This window comes from Haliotis rubra, unplaced genomic scaffold, assembly GCF_003918875.1.
Source record: "Haliotis rubra isolate DU_JTF1 unplaced genomic scaffold, ASM391887v1 Scf2033, whole genome shotgun sequence".
Lineage (NCBI taxonomy): Eukaryota > Metazoa > Mollusca > Gastropoda > Lepetellida > Haliotidae > Haliotis > Haliotis rubra.
Window position 1 is genome coordinate 1 of NW_025766041.1, and position 27,872 is coordinate 27,872.

The 27,872-nt window shown below is 41.6% G+C and overlaps 1 protein-coding gene across 2 annotated transcripts in view; it reads right to left on the reverse strand.

Annotated features, from left to right (window-relative positions):
* Positions 1 to 14,223: 14,223 nt before the first annotated feature.
* The window catches only part of LOC124275869 (calmodulin-beta-like), a 33,637-nt gene continuing 19,988 nt past the window's right edge, over positions 14,224 to 27,872 (reverse strand). For both annotated transcript variants that reach the window (XM_046711551.1, XM_046711552.1), the window contains 6 exons: positions 27,671 to 27,710; positions 25,362 to 25,505; positions 19,331 to 19,443; positions 18,582 to 18,672; positions 15,939 to 15,995; positions 14,224 to 15,347 (listed from right to left, as the gene is read on the reverse strand). In XM_046711551.1, the coding sequence (XP_046567507.1) occupies positions 15,253 to 15,347; positions 15,939 to 15,995; positions 18,582 to 18,672; positions 19,331 to 19,443; positions 25,362 to 25,505; positions 27,671 to 27,710 (540 nt within the window). In that variant the 3' untranslated portion in view covers positions 14,224 to 15,252. The remainder of the gene's footprint in view (positions 15,348 to 15,938; positions 15,996 to 18,581; positions 18,673 to 19,330; positions 19,444 to 25,361; positions 25,506 to 27,670; positions 27,711 to 27,872) is intronic.

A 27,872-nucleotide genomic window follows, 5' to 3' on the forward strand; every position in this document is an offset into this window, starting at 1 on the left:
CACTGTTACTTGTTGTATGTTCCCCATTGTTACTTGGGTATAAGCACTGCTGGTATGTTCCCATTGTTACTGTTAACCAGGTATACACCCCGTTATATGTTTCCATTGACTTGTTGACCGGGTATAAGCACTGCTGGTAGCACTGACCGGTATAAAGCACTGTTGGTATGTTCCCATTGTTACTTTAAGCCGACTGTTGACTGGGTATAAGCACCTAAGCACCTTGGTATGTTCCCATTGTTACTTGTTGACCGGTATAAGCACTGTTGGTATGTTCCCACTGTTACTTGTTGACCAGGTATAAGCACTGTTGGTATGTTTCCACTTTGTTACTTGTATGACCGGGTATAAACACTGTTGGTTTGTTCCCATTGTTACTTGGTATGTTAACCAGGTATAAGCACTGTTGGTATGTTTCCATTGTTACTGTTTACCAGGTATAAGCACTGTTGGTATGTTTCCATTGTTACTTGTTGACCGGTATAAGCACTGTTGGTATGTTCCTATTGTTACTTGTTGACCGGGTATAAGCACTGTTGGTATGTTCCACTGTTACGTTGGTATGTTTGTTGACCGGGTATAAGCACTGTTGGTATGTTCCCACTGTTACTTGTTGACCGGGTATAAGCACTGCTGGTATGTTCCCATTGTTACTTGTTGACTGGGTATAAGCACTGCTGGTATGTTCCCATTGTTACTTGTTGACCGGGTATAAGCACTGCTGGTATGTTCCCACTGTTACTACTTGTTAACCAGGTATAAGCACTGCTGCTATGTTTCCATTGTTACTTGTTGACCGGGTATAAACACTGTTGGTATGTTCCCATTGTTACTTGTTAACCAGGTATAAGCACTGTTGGTATGTTTCCATTGTTACTTGTTAACCAGGTATAAGCACTGCTGGTATGTTCCCACTGTTATTTGTTAAACCAGGTATAAGCACTGTTGGTATGTTTCCCACTTCGTTACTTGTTAACCTGGGTATAAACACTGTTGGTATGTTTCCATTGTTACTTGTTAACCAGGTATAGGCACTGTTGGTATGTTCCCACTGTTACTTGTTAACCAGGTATAAGCACTGTTGGTATGTTTCCATTGTTACTTTGTTGACCGGGTATAAGCACTGTTGGTATGTTTCCACTTGTTACTTGTTAACCAGGTATAAGCACTGTTGGTATGTTTTCCATTTGTTACTTGTTAACCAGGTATAAGCACTGTTGGTATGTTTCCATTGTTACTTGTTGACCGGGTATAAGCACTGCTGGTATGTTCCCACTGTTATTTGTTAACCAGGTATAAGCACTGTTGGTATGTTTCCCACCGTTAGTTGTTAACCTGGTATAAACACTGTTGGTATGTTTCCATTGTTACTTGTTGACCGGGTATAAGCACTGTTGGTATGTTTCCATTGTTACTTGTTGACCGTGGTTAAGCACTGCTGGTATGTTCCCACCGTTACTTGTTAACCGGTATAAGCACTGTTGGTATGTTCCCATTGTTACTTGTTAACCAAGTTTAAGCACTGTTGGTATGTTTCAATTTGTTACTTGTTGACCAGGTATAAGCACTCGTTGGTATGTTCCATGTTACTGTTACTTGTTGACCAGGTATAAAGCACTGTTGGTATGTTCCCACCGTTACTTGTTGACTGGGTATAAGCACTGCTGGTATGTTCCCATTGTTACTTGTTGACCCGGTATAAGCACTGTTGGTATGTTCCCACTGTCACTTGTGAACCAGGTATAAGCACTGTTGGTATGTTCCCATTGTTACTTGTTAACCAGGAATAAGCACTGTTGGTATGTTCCCACTGTTACTTGTTGACCAGGTATAAGCACTGCTGGTATGTTCCCACTGTTACTCATTGACCCGGGTATAAGCACTGTTGGTATGTTCCCATTGTTACTCATTGACCGGGTATAAGCACTTTGTTGGTATGTTCCCACTGTTACTCATTGACCGGGTATAAGCACTGTTGGTATGTTCCCATTGTTACTCGTTGACCGGTGTTAAGCACTGTTGGTATGTTCCCACCGTTACTTGTTGACCGGGTATAAGGCACTGTTGGTATGTTCCCCATTGTTATTTGTTGTTGACCGGTATAAGCACTGTTGGTATGTTCCCATTGTTACTTGTTAACCCGGAATAAGCACTGTTGGTATGTTCCCATTGTTACTTGTTAACCCGAATAAGCACTGTTGGTATGTTCCCCGTTGTTACTTGTTAACCAGGTATAAGCACTGTTGGTATGTTCCGCTGTTACTTGTTAACCAGGTATAAGCACCTGTTGGTATGTTCATATTGTTACTTGTTGACCGGGTATAAGCACTGTTGGTATGTTCCCATTGTTACTTGTTAACCAGGTATAAGCACTGTTGGTATGTTCCCGTTGTTACTTGTTAACCGGGTATAAGCACTGTTGGTATGTTCCCATTGTTACTTGTTAACCAGGTATAAGCACTGTTGGTATGTTCCCATGGTTACTTGACATCCATACATTTTCACTCCTTCATACCATGATGCTGCTGAGATGAAAGTGATGTAAAACCCAACATTCACTACTCTGCCCCTACTCTGCCCGGATTCCAATTAGAATATTTCACGCTTTGGTTCCCTAAGCTTGTTAAATGTGATGATGAAAATGAATCTTTGACAGCAAAGATCATTCTCATATCATTCACTGGTTTGTAATGTTCACAATACTTACAGCCAGTTTCTTATAAATGGAAATAAATATTGAAGTTGAAATAAATTATGATGATATTCATGCTTAGCAAACAAATCTTGTGTTCCAGACAACCCTGACTTATATAGCTCAAGTCGGACACGCACTCAGATTACCACTCGATTCTGGAGAGTCCTTAAAGAAGTCCACCACAGGCACTCCAGATGCCGGAGTCCCTCACGACAGCTCAATGTGCTGATGAACTATGACCAGCACTCCTGCTTAGCGGAGTCTGTTGTCAAGGAGCTCACAGCCCATGAACCCAGGAAGCATGGGACAAAAAGTCATCGGGCGCCAACTCAGAAGAGGGCAGTGATGACCTCAATACAACTCACGTAATGTTTTCTATCAACGAAAAATGCCAAGTTTAGGAAGGATGGTAGCTTAGATTATTCCAATGGTGGTGCCTCCCTCCCCTCACCCCTGATGTTGCAGCGGAAGAAGCAGGATGTGCCGCCACTTGATTTGACCATGTTGCTGAGGTCAAGCTGAAAGCACAGCATCCTCAGCGACATTCAGGCCATATATAGTGGAACTGTCCGCTCTACAGACACATATGGTTTAACAGACAGACCCCTGCCCAGACTGAAGGCGGTTCCAGAAGAGGCTTGGATACCAAGTTTGATCATCTGGGGTCGAGACCTAATCCACAGGCCCTTAATGTCTTGGTGAAGATTAAAGATTTAAAGGCAGTTTTTAGATGATCGCCAAGTCGAAATGCTTTACAGTACAATACATCATGACAAGGCCGGACACTGCGTGTACCCAACCCGTCTGATTTGTCGATGGCTACTCTACCATCACATGCAGTCGATTAAAACTTTATGTAAACATAATCCGCGCCGGATGATTGGCCTATTGAACACATCCGGCATTCATGACACCTACCAATTCTTTTATTGCTATTTCTGCAAGTCGATTCAAAGCCGATTTTGACCCTCAACTAAATGATCTAGGCAGGTGGGGTACACCCGAGGAATTAATCCGGCCTTGTCGTGATGTATTGTACTGTGAAGCATTTTGAGTCGGGGTCATCTCAAACATAATTTTTAATCCTTAATCCTCGCAAAGACACAAGGGCCTGTTGATCTAAGCGGGCAGGTACAAAGGGCCTATCATCATTTGTTGAACATCGCCAACATGCTTCCTAAAGGTGAAGCCGGACACATTTTGATGTTTGTTGAGAAGAATATATTTTGTTGTATACTTGTCCAGGAAGTTGAAAATTGCTCAGTCAAATAGTGTACATTGTGTTCCCCAGTTTTTGTAACACACTTCTCTGATGTGAGAAGTCAAGACATGCCAGTAGCTTATGTTAAATGTGTGAAATATGCTTTCAGTAGTTACTCAGGAACATATTTTGTAGCATCTGTTCCAACATATCAGTGTGACTATACTAGAAAAGAAACCAGAGTAAATACTAGTATTCATCGCTCCATTCGAATTACAGAGTAATTAGTAGATGTGATATTATGATTGATGAACACCTAATATATAGTTATAATCTATGTAAATATTATTTATTGACATATTTATCAGAGCAACAGTTATGTTGTGGCATGTTAAATTAATAATGTTTGTTTTTTGGTTATTTATGATAATTTATCTTACTTGTCCAATCCGGATCCAGCTTGTTTTAACTGTTACTAGTCATGATACTGTGATAATAATAACACAAGAAATTGTTACTTGTAGAGTTCTCTCTCTTGATCAACATGCACTCAAAGCCTGTTAATCTGAAAACCATCCTTGTGTCATCCCTCGCCCGTCCAGGGGAATTATGTCTCCTCTCTGTTGTATTAGATGCCTTGAACCTTTTCACCTCCATAGCTGGAGTCCAGTTCAACATACATGCTCTACATATAACAGTCTAATCACTTTTAGTCTTTTCAACTAAGAGCTCAATTATAACCGTTATAAGAGTCTTCAGATTTGACCAAATATGTCCAAGACTTGCATGTTTGAGATTGGGATTTTGTGGGAGGGATGGATTAGCATCATTTTAAAATGAAGTTATGGTGGCAAATAGATCTTAATAGAATGGGCGATATGTATGAGGATTACTTTGTATATGTTTAGATGTCCCTATGTTCAGAAAGGACTGATAGGGTTTCACTACACCCATATAACGAGGGCTTATAGGGTTTCACTATTCACAGAGTTTCACCACACTGCAGTTGATAATGGTTTCATATCACTGCGCACATAACAATGGTTTCACTACAGACATAGCAATTGTATCATAAGGGTATCACGACACACATAAGAGTTTCACCACACACATAATGCCTTCACTACACACATTATGGTTTCACCATCCACATAACAAGAGTTTCACCATCCACAAACAAGGGTTTCACCATACACAAGGGTTTCACCACGTACACAAGGGTTTCACCATCCACATAACAAGGGTTTCACCATCCACATAACAAGGGTTTCACCATCCACATAAGGGTTTCACCATCCACATAAGGGTTTCACCATCCACAAGGGTTTCGTCATCCACATAACAAGGGTTTCACCACACACATAATAAGGGTTTCACCATCCACATAATGCTTTCACTACACACATGGTTTCACCATCCACAAGGGTTTCACCATCCACATAACAATGGTTTCACCACACACATAATAAGGGTTTCACCATCCACATAATGCTTTCACTACACACATGGTTTCACCATCCACAAGGGTTTCACCACACATAAGGGTTTCACCATCCACATAATGCTTTCACTACACATAATGCTTTCACTACACATAATGGTTTCACTACACACATATAGTAAGGGTTTCACTACATGCACATGTGCTGTAGTTTAATATGAAGAAACACTCTCTTCTTGGAATATACATATATTTTACATTTTATATGATAATTTGTTCTGAATATATTGTAGTTAATCATGTTAAATATTCTATATTAAACAATCAGTATATCTCAAAAACAACAGTGAATGCATTATTAAATTTGATAAACTGTTACATGATATGTTTCTGAGTGTGGAATGATATTTAAGGATTTATTAGGCTGGAAACAGCTGGTCCTCAGCCCTCTTGTTGCTGTGACAGCCTTGTTGTGCGCTGGGCTCTGTATGGTGACATTTCCATTTGTTTGGTCAAAGCAGATATATATTACTGCTGGTTTGTTACAGATGAACAAGTATTATTTCCATGAAGCTTGATTGTGTAAATAGACCTGTGATAGAGTATTATCATCCTTGACTGATAATTGTGCTCGTTGTTGTGTATATATACTTACATCCCTGTCTCTGTACGTGTCTGTTACTGTTGCTGTTACTGTAATGCGGTTCGTTACGGTTAGTGGTACATCGTTGTTGTGTATATATACTTTACATCCCTGTCTCCGTGCATCGCGTGTCTGTTACTGTTACTGTTACTGTAATGCGTGTCTGTTACCTTTAGTGGTACATCGTTGTTGCTGTACAGAAAACTTGTGATACCAAGAACACTGTGACTTACATGACCGAGTTACAATCTCAATATGCACACATTACCATTGTTACCTGTATTGCCAGAGTTGGGTATGGGTGATAGACAACTGTGTCATAGATCTACATGGTTCTCATTGTTCAAGGGACAGCTGTTATCCAAGCTGCTGGTAGTGGCTGCCAGTAGTAGCTGTGCAGAGTTACTCCCCTGGGCCTGCTGTAAAGTGCTGATCCTAGGTTTGAACCTTACGGTGTGTCTGAATTAAGCTGCTTTGTCAGCATTATGCCTGTGCTTGTGGGTTCGACCAAAGTGGTCACGGTATAAGACCTGCTTTCTCCCACATCATGCTGCCAGGTCTTTCAATAATCAATCTCTCAGGTTGTAAATTGCTGACATATTGTTCAAAGTAGTCTTAACCAAACTCATCGTCAGCTTTTGAGACATATGTGGAGAGTTTGTAAGCCATGTTGGTAAGGAGTTTATGATAGTGTCAGACTGGTTCAAAATATAATAAATGAATATTGATTTGTCATGAATATGAGAAAAAACCATGCGTTGAGCATTCATTGTCTAGGTGCTACATGTCCCCTGAAATCTATATGGAGATACAGTAAATGCCCACGCACACCTTTCTGAGGAAGAATGTGAGATTATCCTGAAGTCTTGGCTGTTGATGAAGATATAATATTCTGACAGTCCCAGCGCTAGAGGGCGTGGGGGTAGCCTAGAGGTTAAAGCTTAAGCTCGCCAGCGAAAACCGGGTTCGATTCCCCACATGGGCACAATGTGTTAAGTCCATTTCTGGTGTCCCCCACCGTGATATTGCTGGAATATTGCTAAAGCTGACATAAAACTAAACTTCGCCAAGCCGCTTCAGTAGCTAGAACTACATACATGGTGGTAGCCTTCCTGTTCCTGAACAAGACTACTTATCTCCTTCAAGACCATGCTAGCTGTCCCAGATTGACCACTGTCTGTTTCCATAACTTATATCTTGTCATTTGGCCATCTTTATTTAATATCCGTTACAAATAATAAGTGTGTATCGACTCTGATATTTGACATGTTTGAGTTAGAAGGGTTTTATAATATTTGTGTTTGTTGGCATGGCTACCATTGTATGTCAGAGCACCATAGGTTTTAACCAAGTATTCATGTACAAGTGTGTTCATCGACTCCAGATTACCAATTTAAAGGACAAAATGTGAAGTGCCTGTACTCTAAGACAGGACACTAAGGAGCGATGGCACTATGTCGATTCCATGAAGCTGATGCCAGTAAGATTGTCTCATGTAGTCATTTCATCGCTGCTCCTTACATAGCAGACTATCAAGAGTGACACTGCTGAGGGAGTGTGGGTTAAAACTATCATGGCATGAGGGGTGGTTCCTAGAACCAGGGGCCATATCAGTGCCCCTTAGGTTGTTTCTAGTACATCAGCACTAGGCTACAGTGACAGAATGTGCTGTAATATACAATAGCATGTATTGATCTCTAGGTTTAGGCTGTTATATTTATTGTTTTACAAGCTTCTATTGAGATGCAAGATATCAGGTTGTGTTTGTGATGCATTAGATGAGAGGGTGCATACATAATATAATCTAGATACTGGTATCTGGGGATATTGAATATGCGCGCAGCACTTTAGCTTGAGGACTTGACTTGATTGTATTTTTGATAAATGCTGTGTGTATTTTTATTAAAATCCTACAGTTGTATGATACATCCAAGGCCCACCACCCTCCCTCAGATCATGGTATTGTCCACAGAGGGGGATGGGCTGCTTCCCATTTCTGCTGTATGATACAGCCAAGTCCCACCACCCTCCCTCAGATCATGGTATTGTCCACAGGGGGGATGGGCTGCATCACATTTCTCTGCTGTATGATACAGCCGAGGCCCACCACCCTCCCTCAGATCATGGTATTGTCCACAGAGGGGGATGAGGCTGTATCACGTTTCTGCTGTATGATACAGCCAAGGCCCACCACCCTCCCTCAGATCATGGTATTGTCCACAGAGGGGGATGGGCTGCATCACATTTCTCTGCTGTATGATACAGCCCGAGGCCCACCACCCTCCCTCAGATCATGGTATTGTCCACAGAGGGGGGGATGAGCTGCATCACGTTTCTGCTGTATGATACAGCCGAGGCCCACCACCCTCCCTCAGATGATGGTATTGTCCACAGAGGGGGATGGGGCTGCATCACATTTCTGCTGTATGATACAGCCAAGGCCCACCACCCTCCCTCAGATCATGGTATTGTTCACAGAGGGGGATGAGCTGCTTCACGTTTCTCTGCTGTATTATAGAGCCAAGTCCCACCACCCTCCCTCAGATCATGGTATTGCCCACAGAGGGGGATGAGCTGTTTCACGTTTCTCTGCTGTATGATACAGCCAAGGGGCCCACCACCCTCCCTCAGATCATGGTATTGTCCACAGAGGGGATGAGCTGCTTCACGTTTCTCTGCTGTATTATAGAGCCAAGTCCACCACCCTCCCTCAGATCATGGTATTGTCCATAGAGGGGGATGAGCTGCTTCACGTTTCTCTGCTGTATGATACAGCCATGTCCCACCACCCTCCCTCAGATCATGGTATTGCCCATAGGGGGATGGGCTGCATCACGTTTCTCTGCTGTATGATACAGCCAAGGCCCACCACCCTCCCTCAGATCATGGTATTGTCCACAGAGGGGATGAGCTGCTTCACGCTTCTCTGCTGTATGATATAGCCGAGGACCACCACACACCCTCAGATCATGGTATTGTCCACAAAGGGGATGAGCTGCTTCCACGTTTTCTCTGTTGTATGATACAGCCAAGTCCGACCACCCTCCCTCAGATCATGGTATTGTCCACAGAGGGGATGAGCTGCTTCACGTTTCACTGCTGTATTATACAGCCAAGTCCGACCACCCTCCCTCAGATCATTGTATTATCCACAGAGGGGATGGGCTGCTTCACATTTCTGCTGTATGATATAGCCAAGTCCACCACCCTCCCTCAGATCATTGTATTGTCCACAGAGAGGGGATGAGCTGCTTCACATTTCTGCTGTATGATACAGCCAAGTCCACCACTCTCCCTCAGATCATGGTATTGTCCACAGAGGGAGGATGAGCTGCTTCACATTTCTCCCACATTAGGCTGACTTGCGGTGATATAACTGAAATACTGTTCAAACCTGCATTGAACCAACCACTTCCATCTTGTCCCAGTTTAAAGTGCTGTAAATAAGCTACAGAGTAACATGCCTTTGGGATGCCAGAAACAAATTATTCTGTGTTGAATCTCAGTTTGCCTGATTGTGTGTTATTAGGTATGTTAGCAATCTACCCCTTGCTAGTGGGTTAAAACAAAGTGGTATATATAAAAACTGCATCACTCAATAATTGTCACCCCAAAAGCTGACAAGTAAAGTCAGAGCTGTCAGAGTTGGTGTTACACCCAACATTCTTCTATCTGGGGTCATTGGAGATGAAATAGTCTGCCTTGTTTTACAAAGTGATGGCATCGTTATGAATCTAATGGACCCAAATACCTCAGCATTGACTAAGGTAGAGCTCTCCCAGTGTGCCAGGCTATCATGTGTCCAGGTCAATGTTGAAGCCTTGATGAAGCAACAGCTGCTCAGGTATTAGATACTAACCAGGGCATTAGGCCACTTTGAGGAACAAACTTGGTTTTGTGTATATCTGCTGATGATGCAAAAATCTCTTCCTGAAAATGATAAAATTCAAATCTGTAGTAAAAGTATGTACGCCCTCAAATCTGCTTGCAAGTCAGTAATTATTGTATGAAAAAAGACTCCTTACCATCCTGATTTCATTTGAAATGGTCATGTTGCTCAAAACAGTGATATATTTTAAGGCCTTATTGTAATTGGAAAATTGTTGTTCAATGGAATCAGCTTGATTCATGGTAAATTGACTGCTATATTTCATGTACAAATACATGTATGCATGGAGAGATGTGATCGGTGAATTCAGATCTGATCTACATTTTGTTGCCATAGAAACTGAATGATTTCGCAGTATATATTTCCTATCAGTCTAATTCTTACACCTTTTGCTTATTTAACATTCCACACAGCTTGTAAGTATGATAATTTACATATTTTTCAAAGAGTGTAAGGGTTTGTGTGCGGTAATGAAAAGGAGGTCTACAAGGACCATCTTCATGATTGGGTAACATCACCAGACCAATCGGTAAACTGTCAGGATTGCCACATGCTCATCACTGAAGGTGAAGGTCACTGCGTCTGGCTAAGGGGAGCTAACTGTTGCTGAAAGAGTCTATCACACTATTGAATGTTTGTGATGACAGTTCTGTAAAGGTATGAATGGTGTATGTCACCCAAGGACATTTTAAAGATTTTCTTGTGACTTCAGTCCAGCTTTTTGAGCAATACGATGCAAGGTATTCCAACAGGGTTTGACCACTGTGCCCCAACGTTGTATACATTCCACCATTGTAGTATGTACATGTGTTATACAGCATGTCCACCATATGCAGCAGCGACATTCAGGAAACTCTACCCACAGCGGTCGGTACAATCCTTCTATGTATTGATGTGGAGTAGCGTCTGGATGTTGATGTAGATGAGGTATATACACCAGGCTCCAGTTGTATACTGAGCGGTCTGTACAATCCTTCTATGTATTGATGTATAGTAGTGTCTGGATGATGAGGCAGTAGTGTCTGGATGGCGATGCAGTAGTGTCTTGGATGCATATACCAAGTTTTTTCTTCTGTTATTTGAGCAGAATATGCATGGTTGGTTGGTTTAACACACAATGGATGCAGAATACTGTAAGCCTTATATGAAATGTTCACTATGCTATATGTGAAAATTGGACAATTAAATGGCCAATTTTAAATTTTGTTCTTGGATGTGCCTAGTCATGATATGCCAAGATGCATTATTGACAATAAATGCAAGTCAGCTGATTTAAGATATATTTGACATTTAGAAAATCACTTGATAAAAAGTTAAAAGAAACAAATATAGCAAATCTGGAAATTGCTGGTCTTGCATGAATAATATGTGTGAGGTTTAACTTAGAATGTTGCTAGGCGAGGAAACAGGTATTCCAGGAGGATGTGGTCAGTTTGGGAAAAGAAGATCCTCCACTGATGATGCTTGTATAACAAACGCTCACTAAATCTACTGTATAGTGAGGACTAGTTCTATTGTATAGTGAGGACTAGTTCTGTTATATAGTGAGGACTGGTCTGTTATATAGTGAGGACCACTTCTGTTATATAGTGAGGACTAGTTCTGGTGATATAGGGAGGATTAGTTCTGTTATATAGTGAGGACTAGTTCTGTATATATATAGGAGGATTAGTTCTGTTATATAGTGAGGACTAGTTCTGTTATATAGGAGGATTAGTTCTATTGTATAATGAGGGCTTGTTCTATTTTATGGTTAGGATCTCTTTTACATAAGCGTGGACTAGTTGTCATTGTTTTGTTGATAGATAGGGATGTGTATGTTGCCAGTCTGATTTATGTCTGTGATAGTCGAATAATTGTATCACCCATCTGGGATGAATTTATAAACAACCTATTTTCTACATCTGTTGTCTGTTATCATTTCAAGGACAGCTAATGTCACATGTACGCTGCATAATCAACTGGAACCTGACCTGGCTGGGGACATTGCAGCCTAAGTAACCTATTAGACTTTAATGTGCCAAGTGATCATGCCAGTGATCAATGGTTTTGAAGCCGGTTTCACCCAGACTGTGTGTCTTGGTTTGCTTGTATCATGTCTCTGCTTGTGGGTTTCACCACAATGGTCAACTTCTAAGACATGGGATATTTTTGCACATCAAGTTGACATGCTATGACTTAACACATTGTTCAAACCGCAATGTACCCAGAGATTTTTCACTTCCTCACTGACGGTATCTGCCCAAATTATTCAGAAAGTGTATATTAATATTGTTTTAACCCTCTCAACAATGTTGTAACTTAATCGGTGTTGGCAGTAATACCTCGTGGCTGCCAGCAGTAACCCATACTGAGTGTTTGACTGCATGACCCAAACACTAATCAGGCAGTTGGTTGACTGCATGACCCAAACACCAATCAGGCAGTTGTTTGACTGCATGATCCAAGCACCAATCAGGCAGTTTGTTTTTATGCGGACCCAAGCACCAATCAGGCAGTTGCTTGACTGCATGATCCAAACACCAGTTAGGCAGTTGATTGACTGGCGCGTGACCCAAGCACCAATCAGGCAGTTGCTTGACTGCATGACCCAAACACCAATCAGGCAGTTAGTTGACTGCATGACCCAAGCACCAATCAATCAGTTACTTGACTGCATGGCCAAGCACCAATCAGGCAGTTGCTTGACTGCATGACCCAAACACCAATCAGGCAGTTGGTTGACTGCATGATCAAACACCAGTCAGGCAGTTGGTTGACTGCATGACCCAAGCACCAATCAGGCAGTTTGTTGACTGGTGTTTGCGTCTGGTGTATGTTATCAGCAGCTGAGGAGCTAAGGATCTCTAGTGTATGGTTTCCACGCTGAGGAGCTAAGGATCTCTAGTGTATGTTATCAACGCTGAGGAGCTAAGGATCTCTAGTGTATGCTAAGGATCTCTAGTGTATGTTGTCCACGCTGAGGAGCTAAGGATCTCAGTGTATGCTAAGGATCTCTAGTGTATGTTGTCCACGCTGAGGAGCTAAGGATCTCTAGTGTATGTTGTCCACCCTGAGGAAGCTAGGGATCTCTAGTGTATGTTGTCCACGCTGAGAAGCTAGGGATCTCTAGTGTATGGTATCCACACTCAGGAGCTAGGGATCTCTAGTGTATGTTGTCCACGCTGAGGAGCTAAGGATCTCTAGTGTATGTTATCCACGCTGAGGAGCTAAGGATCTCTAGTGTATGCTAAGGATCTCTAGTGTATGTTATCCACGCTGAGGAGCTAAGGATCTCTAGTGTATGTTGTCCACGCTGAGGAGCTAAGGATCCCTAGTGTATGTTGTCCACGCTGAGGAGCTAAGGATCTCTAGTGTATGTTATCCACGCTGAGGAAGTAATGATCTCGAGTGTATGTTGTCCACGCTGAGGAGCTAAGGATCTCTAGTGTATGTTGTCCACGGTGAGAAGCTAAGGATCTCTAGTGTATGTTGTCCACGGTGAGAAGCTAAGGATCTCTAGTGTATGTTGTCCACGGTGAGAAGCTAAGGATCTCTAGTGTATGTTGTCCACCCTGAGAAGGTAAGGATCTCTAGTGTATGTTGTCCACGCTGAGGAGCTAAGGATCTCTAGTGTATGTTGTCCACGCTGAGAAGGTAAGGATCTCTAGTGTATGTTGTCCACCCTGAGAAGCTAAGGATCTCTATAGTATGTTGTCCACGCTGAGGAGCTAAGGATCTCTAGTGTATGTTGTCCACCCTGAGAAGCTAAGGATCTCTAGTGTATGTTGTCCACGCTGAGAAGCTAAGGATCTCTAGTGTATGTTGTCCACGCTGAGGAGCTAAGGATCTCTAGTGTATGTTGTCCACCCTGAGAAGCTAAGGATCTCTAGTGTATGTTGTCCACGGTGAGAAGCTAAGGATCTCTAGTGTATGTTATCCACGCTGAGGAGCTAAGGATCTCTAGTGTATGTTGTCCACGCTGAGGACCTAAGGATCTCTAGTGTATGTTGTCCACCCTGAGAAGCTAAGGATCTCTAGTGTATGTTATCCACGGTGAGAAGCTAAGGATATCTAGTGTATGTTGTCCACGCTGAGGAGCTCAGGATCTCTAGTGTATGGTATCCACGCTGAGGAGGTAAGGATCTCTAGTGTATGTTGTCCACGCTGAGGAGCTAAGGATCTCTAGTGTATGTTGTCCACGCTGAGGAGCTCAGGATCTCTAGTGTATGTTATCTATATCGATAGATCGATGTTCGCGCGATCGAACATCACTTTTCCTGATCACGTCAATAGTCAAAGCATATGGCACTGCGAAAAGACCACTAACATATTATTTCTTTGCTCATATTTGTCTCATAAAAGGACAGACATGTTTTCCGTCGGAACGTGTTTATTCAGTAATTTAAGAATAGTTTTATTGACAAGCACACCAAAGAACCTCTGTGTATCAGTGGGAATAACAGGCAGTTTGAAAAAGTGAAATAGTTGAAAAAATGTAAAGCGAAAATATACATTTTAATAGTACCAAACACAAACAAATTGCAATATATACATACAAATACGTGTCGATAATCAACAAAACAATGTACAAATTGATAATTGATATAATATATAATGATTTTATTGAGTGGTTTGCCATGTAATAAACTATCCTTGGTCTCAGTGACATTACGTCCTAAATATGTTCATGTACATGTTTCCGAAGGCTGTGAAATATTTGTGCGTGTCGGTCTCTCATCAAACAATGTAATTGACGCAATTTATTTGTGTTTATTGTCATATCGCTTGTCATGAACATGAAACGGGTACATTACATCATCGCCGGTTAAAGCATAAAAAGTAAACGGAAAATATTCTCTTTGCCCAAAAGAGATTACAACTCATTTGCAGAATAAATATTTCAAACGTTTATCACACCGTAAAATTAGCCTACTGGGTAACCATCTTTCAACGTACCCAAACAATTCAGCAAGGCATTAGCCAGGAAAGATTGTCAGTGATTTAACCAGGAACCATATGTGCATGTTGACATGTCTTTGAATGGAGAGAGGGGTGTTTGTAACTAAGATAAATATCTGAAAGAAAACGTGCTATAAAGTCTGCCACAAATTGTGATGATAAACACTACCAGCAGTGATACTGTATATCAACAATCAGACCCAATACAAAATATATTTATTATTAATTATTTGAAATGAGTCCCAGATTCCTATTGACGTTTCAACTCTCAATGGAAGCTGCGGTGCTCTCCCTTCGAAAACGGACCACGTAAACTCCAAACCAGCGCGTGACACATTTGTACAGAGATCTGTTAATGGGCTCTCGCTGCAAAGAGCTTACGGGCAGCGAGCACGTCACTTGACCACCAGCGTTGGACAAGCCCAGTCTCTGTGCTCAGGCTCTACATTGGGTTGTCGAGAGAAATCTGGCTCCCAGTATCGTCATCCTCGCTCTTACTTTCTTCATCCTTTTCTTCCTTCATACAGGCGATAAATTCTGCGTGGAGAAAATCAGTTACGATTCAATACCAGTACAACATCAATACCTGCCAAGTCTCACCCATTTGACTTGAGATTCTCTCTTTAATTCCTCATGTCACGCTCTCACAACAAAACTGATAAATCTCACGTCAAACTGGGTTCATGTAAAAACATATATCCGTTACAAATCACACAAATAGGTCTGAATACATTTTTTTCAGTGATGTTTCTGAGATGAGAATTTATAACTTTGCGTATGCTTCAGGACCCAGCCGGCCCTTGGAGCCCGGTATAGAACTAACGCTTAGTCTCTGAATATATATAACTTTGAGTGTAACAAATAAACCCATTTAAATTTAAAAGGAGCCCCAGTCAGATGGGAAATTCAGAATCTTAGGCAATCTAGACTTGCTGTAATTACACCTTAGCATTTATAGGCAGCAGGGAAAATCACGTGGTTAAGGGACTGTGGTAAGTCCTTGAGTGTGAGAAGCTTTTTCTCTCTCTTGGGACGAAGCTCTGAATATCCAACATACTCTAAAAAAATATAATCCTATTAGAGTTTACAGCATGTTCAATAAGGTGTCTTATCCTGATTAATTCTCACCTTCAAAATCGATCCTTCCATCACCATCGATATCGACCTCTGCAATCATCTCGTCAACTGAAAGAAGGGTAAATACGGTAACCAACACATGCTCGTCGTAAGTGGCGGCTAACAGAAGCGGGTGGCCAGGCTCACTGACTTGGTTGACATCAAATTGCGTAGATCGATATGCTGTTGATCACTGGATTGTCTGTTGCAGACTCGATTATTGCAGAGTGCGGCGTTAAACAACAAACCAACCAATATATCGCCGTCACATGGCAGTGATGCTGTGCGGCATGAAGCAAATTCTGTGAATGGCGGGTGCTATCGTTGGAGGACATGCTTACTCTTTTCGGGAACACCCGGTGTCATTACTGAGGTGGTCAGTGGTCCATTCGCACAATTTTCACTTCTAGTTAGTTCGCCAAATAGAAAATGTCTGAAGAATCGTTAACATCTCGGACAGCTGTATACTGATTGACCCACGTACTCTAACATATTGCTTTGGACCAGCTGACCTCCAGTCTAGTTGGCATGAACAAGGAGGTACATTAGGAAGCTGCCCTGTTCCATCCTCGACAATCTAGTGTTTCTTAACCTCATTCCGTTGTACTGTATGCTTGTATTGAATGGACCCTCTACCTCTGTTATTGCCAACTCACCACAATTCTTCCACTAATAAATATGAAATCAGTCACAAAGCGTCTTCTTTACGCAAGTTCGGCATGGATTCTCATCCCAAATCTCGGCAATGTACACGCGAACCCTCGATAAATTCAATAGAAGGACACGACTACACATGATTTTGGATTGGTTGTTTTTAATGACGCACTCAGCAATATTCCAGCTATATGATGGCGGTCTGTGAATATTCGAGTCTGGGCCAGACATTCCAGTGATCAACAGCATGAGCATCGTTCTACGCAACTGGGATACGATGACATAGTGTCAGCCAAGTCAACGAGCCTGACCACCCGATCCCGCTAGTTGCTTCTTACGACAAGCAGGGGTTACTGAAGATCAATTCTAACCCGGATCTTCACGGGTTTTTCTACACAAGAACACTCGTGGTTGGTAATGTGTTCAAGACGGTTTAGGTGGGTGATGAACACCATTGTTCTGCAAGATGTTGCCCGATGTATTTGAGACGACAGACAACAAAGCTACTCAGGTACTGTTGACAGTGTTTCTCTATCATGAAATTTGATTGGACCGCTGTTTTAAGCGTCGTGGCCTCCAAACCCGACGCCGTGGAGGTGAATGAATTAAGGTGGGATGACATAAAATTTACATATCCCAGAAATAAATACAAAGTAATAAAAATACTAAAGGAGCCCAGAAAGGAGCAGTCATACAGCAGACTTAAATTTGACTTATTTCTTAATTCATTCTTATTTCAAATATATATCTACGAAAACAAACATAACTCCAAAAGAGAATGGAAGCATTTCTGCTGGGGCAATCGAGACTTACCCAGCCATTCTAGATCTGAGACAGACTCCTGTTTAATTTTATTCTCCGTCGTGTCTCGGAGGCAGAGTAGCTGGGCTACTGGTATTTACCATAACAGAATGGATTATGATACACCTGATAATCGGGGTTTATGTTGTGGATGTCCACATAACTATGGCAAATGCGGAGTTTGGTTGTTAGCCGCGCTCAGCATTATTCCTGCCGTGTGACGTCAGTTTGTAAATAATGGAGTCTGCACCAGACAGACCAGGTAATAAAACCCAATCCAGCCACTCGTCTCCCCATTAGACTTCCGCAATCGCAAAAGAATCAGATCTTAGTTCTCACTCCCGATAAACAAAGGTCAGAAGTCATTCCTTTACCGTGCACGTCAGAACGAGACTTAATCCAACCAATCGGAGAGTCTCTTTCAAGATCGGGAAGTGGATTGTGCTTTCTTATCATTTAATCTTGGATAAGTAATACGAGGTAAGCCGAAGGACAGTTACGGGCCGTAAGACTCATCTCTCGCTTGGGACAAACATTTGAAACGGAAGTCACTTTCCACACCCAGCAAGAGGCAGTGCCATACAAATGCGACCATCAACAGACATTCTCGAATTATCTTTTGTTTCATTTTCAAAGTTTGAAGGGACAGTTTTTTTCAAAGCGTCGTCTGGAATTGAACTCGCCAGTTTTGGAACTAGTGTCTTAAAGTACGAGAACACTGATTCCTATTGTCTTATGCCACGTCTTTGCTAGCCATGTATTTGGTAGGTCGTTCTGACGTACCCGTAATGGCGATGTCTTCAGATCTTTTTTAGAGGTAGCGAGAAATATGATCTGATCTTAATATGATTGAGACTGTCATAGTCGTATTGTAATCTCCACGGACTAGACAAGTGCTGTTTATAACACAATGAAGCCTCGCGAGTCCATTTCCACGAGCTAACATGATTCTTATATGATTCCGTAAGTATCTGACTTCAAGTCATTACTGTGTTTGTATCCAAATACATACAAGTCAAACATATTCCAGAGCCGAGGTGTCAATGTGTATGGTTTTGGCAAGAAACCTCATTTGACAGTAAACTGAGAGGCGTGTGGATGAATGTTCTAGGCACCATTAAGCGAGGATGGTTGATGTGGAGATTCAGCGTGATTTAACCAATGTGTTTGTTTTCGTGTTTCTTCAACAAATCTACGTACTCTCTTCCTCTGTGAGATCCTCGCCCATACACTGTAGCACTGCTCTCAGGTCAGACGCTGTGATGTACCCACAACCAGACTTGTCAAATACCTGTAACACACGGCATGACACAAATAAACGAGCGAGTGAGTATGGTTTTACGCCCCTCTTAGCCATATTTGCCCAGCGGAACACCAAAACAGGTTTCCAAAATTGCACCCTTTTGAAAACTGAACGTGGGACCTTCGCAGCCACAGAGAGACGAACATATTATATATGTCATCGATCACATGGCGTAATCAGTTTTACATCAAGCTTGCGGGACAGCCATGCTGAACCAGTCGTACTCCGCCTTTAAAGTGCGTCGTGTTTCCAGGAAACCATGTCAGATATGTAATAACTGATGGGAACACTTGCTTTGAAGGTTTCTTGATCAGCTATAGATACTACACAACAAACGTTAAAGAGCATGTCACATCAGATTTTGAAAGAATGGTCCCAAATTGTTTAACTCGCACAGAGAACTAGACTAACGCTTAGTCTTTGAATACATTTAATTTTGATTGTAATAAATAAACCCATTTAAATTTAAAGGAGCACCAGTCAGATGTGAAATTCAGAACCTGAGGGAATCTAGACTTGCTCCATTTAGGGCTTAAATAGCATTGCAGGGAGGGCAAGGCAGTAGGGAAAATAATGTGGTTCAGGGACTGTGAGACAGACTAACATAGAACCACCCCACCATGCTGTGAATAGGAGGGCTCCTTACAGTGAAGGCTTGCCGGAGTTCCTCTTCCTCATCCTCCTCCGACTGCTCGCTGCTGATGCCGCCCATGTTCGCCATCACCTGCACAAACTCCTCGAACGTGAACGTGCCATCGCCTGTCATACGAAAGAGTGAGCGCTTTAAATCCCCAAACAGTAAGATTATCGAAGAGTTCACTTACATGGGAACCCTGATACAGCAACACATTTAGCATAATAAACAGAGCACACTGTCACAGACAACATAAACAGAACATATACACAGAGCATACACACCATACACAAACATACAAAGAACATACATTCTTACAATATACATACGAAAACACACACAACAGATATTCACACACGGCAGATATAACACACATACACACCGTGCTAGTACACAATTCATGCACACACGCATACCTATACACAAAACATACACCTACATTATACATACATCATTAAACATGCATGCATGTATGCACACACGTACATAATACATATATACTTGAAAATGAACACACATCATTACATGAACACATTCACACGCAAGTACGCGTACATACACTCTGCACACACCTGCATAAAACATACACAATTACACACTACACCTGCATTAGAGACATAGAGAGAGAGAGAGAGAGAGAGAGAGAGAGAGAGAGAGAGAGAGAGAGAGAGAGAGAGAGAGAGAGAGAGAGAGAGAGAGAGAGAGAGAGAGAGAGAGAGCATGCAGCATTCACACCCACGCAGTTTCACTTAGTGCCTGCTTGCACTTATCACATTGACACTAAACTAAGTAGTTTACCCTAATAAAGAAATGTCTGCAACAGTTTCATTTCACTAATAATTAATTCCTGGCGATTTGCTAGATCCACTAGAAAGTTTAGTTTCAAAATACTTTACCAAAACATTATGAAAATATGCAGTGTGGAGTTGGTGTAGTGGTCAGAACGTGAATCGTTGATGTGAATATATATGAAGGATTAACCTGATGGATTACTGCGGCCCTTTATACCCACGTTCCCAGTAACTGATATACGGAGTGTTGGAACATGACGTAAACAAATCCATCATCAGCTTATATCAACTCATTTCCTTACAACGACACGGCTGGTGCTGTAACTCGACACATACATCCTTCTACTGTATTACATTGTCAAGCCACACTGATACGTACAGAAGTAATCGTGTCATCTACAGTCACATAGAAATGTATTATCATTAACCCATGACATATACAAGCTCATAACAAATAACATATTCCTCGTTAGTTTCGGAATATCAGCTTTATGGATGACCGTTAGAGTATATATTTCATATAATATCTTCATCAGCGTCTTCCCCGTGAACCTCATCTGGGGAACAAAAGCGTAACATGAGTAAATCATCAAGGAAATGTTCTGAGCTCGGCGTCAGGTGTAGGTTTACGAGGAACGTGGTGTGGACTGTAAACATGTCTCCGATTCAGGGTATCTTCAGTAAGCGATTTGCTTTTATTTACATTCTACATTTCCAATGTGAATCATTCTTACACATCATTTCTTGCCAATGTGATTCTTTCTCAAATCATTTTATGTTACCATTCATACATCTACCAGTGTTGTCATAGTGATCGATTCTTACATCTTTCGTGTTGCCAAAATGGTTTGTCCTTACACCTTCCTCTGTTGTCATAGTGATCGATTCTCATATCTTACATGTTGCCAAAATGGTTCATGATTACACCTTACTGTGTTGTCATAGTGATTCATTCTTACACCGTGCTATGATGCCATATTGGTTCATTCCTACATCTTCCTCTGTTCCTATAATGGTTCATTCCTACACCTTCCTCAGTTGGTATGATGGTTCATTCCTACACCTTCCTCTGGTGCCATGATGGTTTATTCCTACACCTTCCTTACTTGGTATGATGGTTCATTCCTACACCTTCCTTAGTTGGTATGATGGTTCATTCCTACACCTTTCTTAGTTGTCATAGTGATTCATTCCTACACCTTCCTCTGGTGCCATAATGGTTCATTCTTACACCTTCCTCTGGTGCCACGATGGTTCATTCCTACACCTTTCTTAGTTGTCATAGTGATTCATTCCTACAACTTCCTCTGGTGCCATAATGGTTCATTCTTACACCTTCCTCTGGTGCCATGATGGTTCATTCCTACACCTTTCTTAGTTGTCATAGTGATTCATTCCTACACCTTCCTCTGGTGCCATAATGGTTCATTCTTACACCTTCCTCTGGTGCCATGATGGTTCATTCCTACACCTTCCTTAGTTGTCATAGTGATTCATTCCTACACCTTCCTCTGGTGCCATAATGGTTCATTCTTACACCTTCCTCTGATGCCATGATGGTTTATTCCTACACCTTCCTTAGGTGGTACGATGGTTCATTCCTACATTTTCCTCTGTTCCTATAATGGTTCATTCCTACACCTTCCTTAGTTGGTATAATGGTTCATTCCTACACCTTCCTTAGGTGGTATGATGGTTCATTCCTACACCTACCTTAGTTGTCATAGTGATTCATTCCTACACCTTCCTCTGGTGCCATAATGGTTCATTCCTACACCTTCCTCTGGTGCCATGATGGTTCATTCCTACACCTTCCTCTGGTGCCATAATGGTTCATTCCTACACCTTCCTCTGGTGCCATGATGGTTCATTCCTACACCTTCCTCTGGTGCCATAATGGTTCATTCCTACACCTTCCTCTGGTGCCATGATGGTTCATTCCTACACCTTCCTTAGGTGGTATGATGGTTCATTCCTACATTTTCCTCTGTTCCTATAATGGTTCATTCCTACACCTTCCTTAGTTGTCATAGTGATTCATTCCTACACCTTTCTCTGGTGCCATAATGGTTCATTCCTACACCTTCCTCTGGTGCCATCATGGTTCATTCCTACACCTTCCTCTGGTGCCATAATGGTTCATTCCTACACCTTCCTCTGGTGCCATAATGGTTCATTTCTACAACTTTCTCTGGTGCCATGATGGTTCATTCCTACACCTTCCTCTGGTGCCATATTGGTTCATTCCTACACCTTCCTTAGTTGTCATAGTGATTCATTCCTACACCTTTCTCTGGTGCCATAATGGTTCATTCCTACACCTTCCTCTGGTGCCATAATGGTTCATTCCTACACCTTCCTCTGGTGCCACAATGGTTCATTCCTACACCTTTCTCTGGTGCCATGATGGTTCATTCCCACACCTTCCTCTGGTGCCATATTGGTTCATTCCTACACCTTCCTTAGTTGGTATGATGGTTCATTCCTACATTTTCCTCTGTTCCTATAATGGTTCATTCCTACACCTTCCTTAGGTGGTATGATGGTTCATTTCTACACCTTTCTCTGGTGCCATAATGGTTCTTTCCTACACCTTCCTTAGTTGGTATGATGGTTCTTTCCTACACCCTCCTATGTTGTCATAGTGATTCATTCCTACACCTTCCCATGTTGCCATAGTGATTCATTCCTACACCTTCCTTAGGTGGTATGATTGTTCATTCCTACACCTTTCTCTGGTGACATAATGGTTCTTTCCTACACCTTCCTTAGTTGGTATGATGGCTCTTTCCTACACCCTCCTATGTTGTCATAGTGATTCATTCCTACACCTTCCCATGTTGTCATAGTGATTCTTTCCCACACCTACCTTAGTTGGTATGATAGTTCATTCCTACACCTTCCTATGTTGTCATAGTGATTCATTCCTACACCTTCATATGTTGTCATAGTGATTCATTCTTCCACTTGCCCTTTGTCGCCATAGTAATTCACTCTTACGTGCCCATGTATTATTTTTTTACAATAATACAGGTTGATAAAATTTGAAAAAGAGAGGAAGGGATGTGGAGAAAGAGGAAATTGTGTCAGAAAAGTAAAGCTTTGAAAAAACGTATTTCAGACACTTTTGGAGTCAATTGAGGAATAAATGTTTAGATTATCATGTCTTAGGTTATTGGAGGCACACTCAGAATAACCTGAAATGTATTTCAACAAACATTGTATTCATTTGATTACGTTTGTAAGATGCAAGTCTCCTCAAGATATATTCAACACTTATATTCTGCTTCGAAACAGTTCCACCTCTGTTTTCAATAAAATCTAACTTACCATGAAAACATGAAAAAGTAGAAATATATAAATCCGGCCTGGCTTCCCCTCTAGATTGATCTGTATAACAGTTTCAATAAGAACAACTGAACAGCTGGGACTTCAGGAAACGGAATACGTACGGCAGACAAACAGTTGATTGCTAACTGTTAGTGCGCTAGTGTGTACACTTAAGGTTCTACCAATGAAGGTAAGATGTGTGCTATATTAAACATACGAGAGTTAGAAAGATGGGGGAGTTGGTCAAATATTCAATAAAAACCTCAAGTTAGTATTTTCGGGGTGTTGGATCTCGATGTATAAATGAGGTAATTAAACTGTATGTATTACAAAGTTAAAGGTTTGGAGAAGCAATTGCTTGGTTATAGACCAGCGTATCGCCAATGCGGTATGCAGAGAGTGTTACGGGAAATGTTATGATCCAAGAATCCTAGATATAAATCACTCCAGACTGACTCTCCTATACCCATGGCCAATGTCCTCCTTGTTGGGCAAGTGGACGTGGTGGTCACTGGGCTGGTCATTCTGGCTGTCATTTATAAACACAATTAGGAATTGTGACTACCAAGAAATATTTCCGAAATGGCGTTGATCTTTGCTCATACTATCAACCACTGGTTATATTATTACGACCCGATTACGAACGGGTCACCATTTTGCGTTAAACTATGATATATTATTATTAATATTCTCGGAAAGAAGAGGGGTTGGTGTTCGATGCTAGCGAGAGTGTGTGTTACCGTTTAATACAATGTTATTGAGTTCCTGTTATTGAGATCGGCGGGACAATGTACTGTGACGTCATAACTCATTTCGGTTAAAATCCTTCCAGTGAGGAAGTGCTATAGTTTCGTAAATATCTTGAAGAAAAAGTAGTTTGTTTGATCCCCTATCTATGGAATCCTGGAAGGGACATTGTCGCGTTGTCGCATTGTGGCGTTGTCGTCCTCTATATTACAAGCAATATGAGGCAAAATTAACCAAAACGGGACACGCGACATTTCTCCCATTTGTCGTATTGTCGCGATGTCGCGTGTCGCGTTTTGGTTTATCGACAACGCGACAGTGTCCCTTCTCGGATTCCATACCTATCGGCAACAGGATGAACGTCCCTCCAAAGAACACAACAACAACAACAACAACAACATCAATCGACAAAGTCAAACCAATCGTCATTCTGACGACACACCTCTGCCTCTACTTCCATACTCCCTCTGTGCAGCTGACAAGCAGATACCTCAACTCAACAATACACAGCTCAACTCACCCACTCATAGTTCTACCCAACCCGTGAAGGTCCGGGTTAGAATGAACCTTCAGTAACCCATGCTTGTCATAAGAGGCGACTAACGGGATCAGTTGGTCAGGCTCGCTGGCTTGGTTGACACATATCATCGGTTCCCAATTGCGCAGATCAATGCTCATGCTGTTGATCACTGGATTGTCTGGTCCAGACTCGATTATTTACAGACCGCTGCTATATAGCTGGAATATTGCTGAGTGCGGCGTAAAACTAAACTCACTCACTCACTCACTCACTCACTCACTCATTGTTCTACCCACCAATAGGTAGCTGTACTCACAAACGAGAAGCTCAACCTTTCAACAGGTAGCTCAGCTCACCATCAGAAGGTCCATCTAAGCCACAAGCAGCTCAACTCACCACCGTCATCATGCAAGATAGTTCTACTAACAAACGAGAAGCCAAACCTTTCAAAACGTAGCTCAACTCACCACCACAAAGTTCAAGTCACCAACAGGTAGCTCATTTCACCATCACAAAGTTCAACTTACCCACAAGCAGCTAAACTCACCACCATCAGCATGCAGAGTTCTCCTCACAAACGTGAAGCCAAACCTTTCAACAAGTAGCTCAAATCACCCACAAGCAGCTAAATTCACCAGAAAATAGTTCTACTCACCATCGATGTCAATCTCCGTGATCATGTCCTTGAGTTCATCCCCTGACGGGAACTGTCCGAGGTTTCTCATGACGGTGCCCAACTCATCCGTGGAGATAGACCCGTCACCATCCTTGTCGAAAAGTCGGAAGGCCTCTCTCAACTCTGAATAAAACATAGATGAGTTTGGTCGCGACACCGGCCAACAAGAATCAACTGCCTATCACCACAGTCGAGATTTCTTGCCGTACACCTGTGTATGTACACGGCTCTGATTAATGGAGTTCCAACCGGCGTTACACTTAGCTAAACATATATATACAGGATCAGACGCTGCGGAAGTATCAAGGATATTTTTCTATTCAAGAAAATCCAGCGAATATGTCACAGAATTGTAGCAGAATGTCGGGATCGGTTTCAGAGATAAGTAGAACTGTCTCGATTACACCTCTCATATATCTCTTTAAGGAGCTATCTCTCACGATTTCTCATCAACTTTCCACGATTTCAAACTGTTCGTAATTTCTTGGATGACAGAAATAATGTTGGCATGCAAATCTCCTGGGTAATGTTGATGCTAGCTTGTGGTGAGATGTCAGGCAACTGATGCGGGAGAAGAGATGCTCTGTCTTGTAGAAACAAGCGATCGCCGCTACAGTTCCCTGCCGTCTGTCGGCGATCAAGGAGGACAGTCCTTATCACGTTGCTCGCGGAAATGTCATGGCTATCATAAACAAGTTATTATTACAATGGGCAGATGACGAACACTACTGTCACTGACGTAGTCAGTCCACGTCTCGAGGCCAGATCCTACAATAAATTAAGGTTTCTGTTCTTCAGAAAAAGGGTAATGTGTCATCGAATATTACACAAGAGAAAAAAGTGAAATCGTGTAAAGTTGTTTTTATGAACTTTCAGGATTATTTGAGAAATATGATAAAGTATCACGTTGTGACCCTCTGATAATTATCTCTTATATGGACAGCAAGTCTAATAGGTTCAAACCATTTATGGAAACCCAAAAGCACAGATGTGGTGAAGACAAACTAAGAATGAAATCCGAATCTGGCATTGGAATCAAAGATCAACGGATCTTGACACACTCAAGGGACGCTACTTTGCAAATCAGCATTATTTACAAGCGAAATAAATGTGAGATGATATAATCAGATGCTTCATTGCCCACGGCATTCGCACCACCATAATGATTTGCTGGTGTCATCTTCAGTCGACTTGAGTCACCCTGCATGAATTCAAGGGCTAGTTCCACAAAGGTATCTCAGGACTACTGCTGTGGTAAGTCTATGCTAACATATGCAAGTTACGACCATCTTAGCGCCAAGAGAGTTTGTAGAACGGGATCAAGGCCAGAATACCACTCCAGTACATGGCGGAGGAACCGACTAACATGGCGATGGGTCTGTCGCTGGATGTGGACAAGCTGGTAGCGGCTGACTGACGCAGATGGCGTGGATCTTTGCTAATGAGGCCGCCCTTCTATTGCCGAAATATTCTGCGGCGTTTAAACACATGCACTCACGTCAGCTGTTGAAGGACTTTCGTTGTGTAACTATTTAAATGTCAGTTGATGTATTGCGTATCTAGGTGCTTTCAGGTAGCGTCTTTTCTTTGTAATAATTCCCATTGTGCGTAAACAAATGGGCTGTCAGTGTTTCATAACGAGCTACATAAAACCTAAAGACTGCGATCTCGTAGGCGGGTTAATATGTTGAAGGAATAGAAAGTGACAAGTATGGCTACATATTGTTTAATGTTTGAACTCAGATGTAGATGGCTTAATATTTAAATTCAGATATATATTGCTTAATATTATATTCAAATATATATGACTTAATGTTTAAATCTGATATACATCGCTAAACATTTATATTCAAATATATATGACTTAATGTTTAACCCCAGAGATATATGGCTTGATGTTTAAGTTCAGATATATATGGCTTAATATTTATATTCAGATATATATTGCTTAATATTATATTCAAATATATATGACTTAAATTTTAAATTCTGATTTACATCGCTAAACATTTATATTCAAATATATATGACTTAATGTTTAACCCCAGAGATATATGGCTTAATGTTTAAGTTCAGATATATATGGCTTAATATTTATATTCAAATATATATTGCTTAATGTTTAAGTTCAGATATATATGGCTTAATATTATATTCAAATATATATGACTTAATGTTTAACCTCAGATATATATAGGGCTCCCAAATGCATTAAGTATGTAGAATACAGTGGTAGCCTTTACGGCGTTCTTGAGGATCAGTTTACGGTGTTAGGGTCCATACATTACCTCGTATCTGGGACTCCGAGTACTTCTGCAGTATGCTCTCCTGAAACAGCAGAGGAAAATGATTCAGACACAAAAACTGCTACAGTACATCACAGAACATCAAACACGTTAGGTATTTTTATGTACCAGCCAGTACGTTATTACATACTAATTAATGTCGATAACTGGCTGAGCCACATCGTTGAATAAAGAAATCTGCATG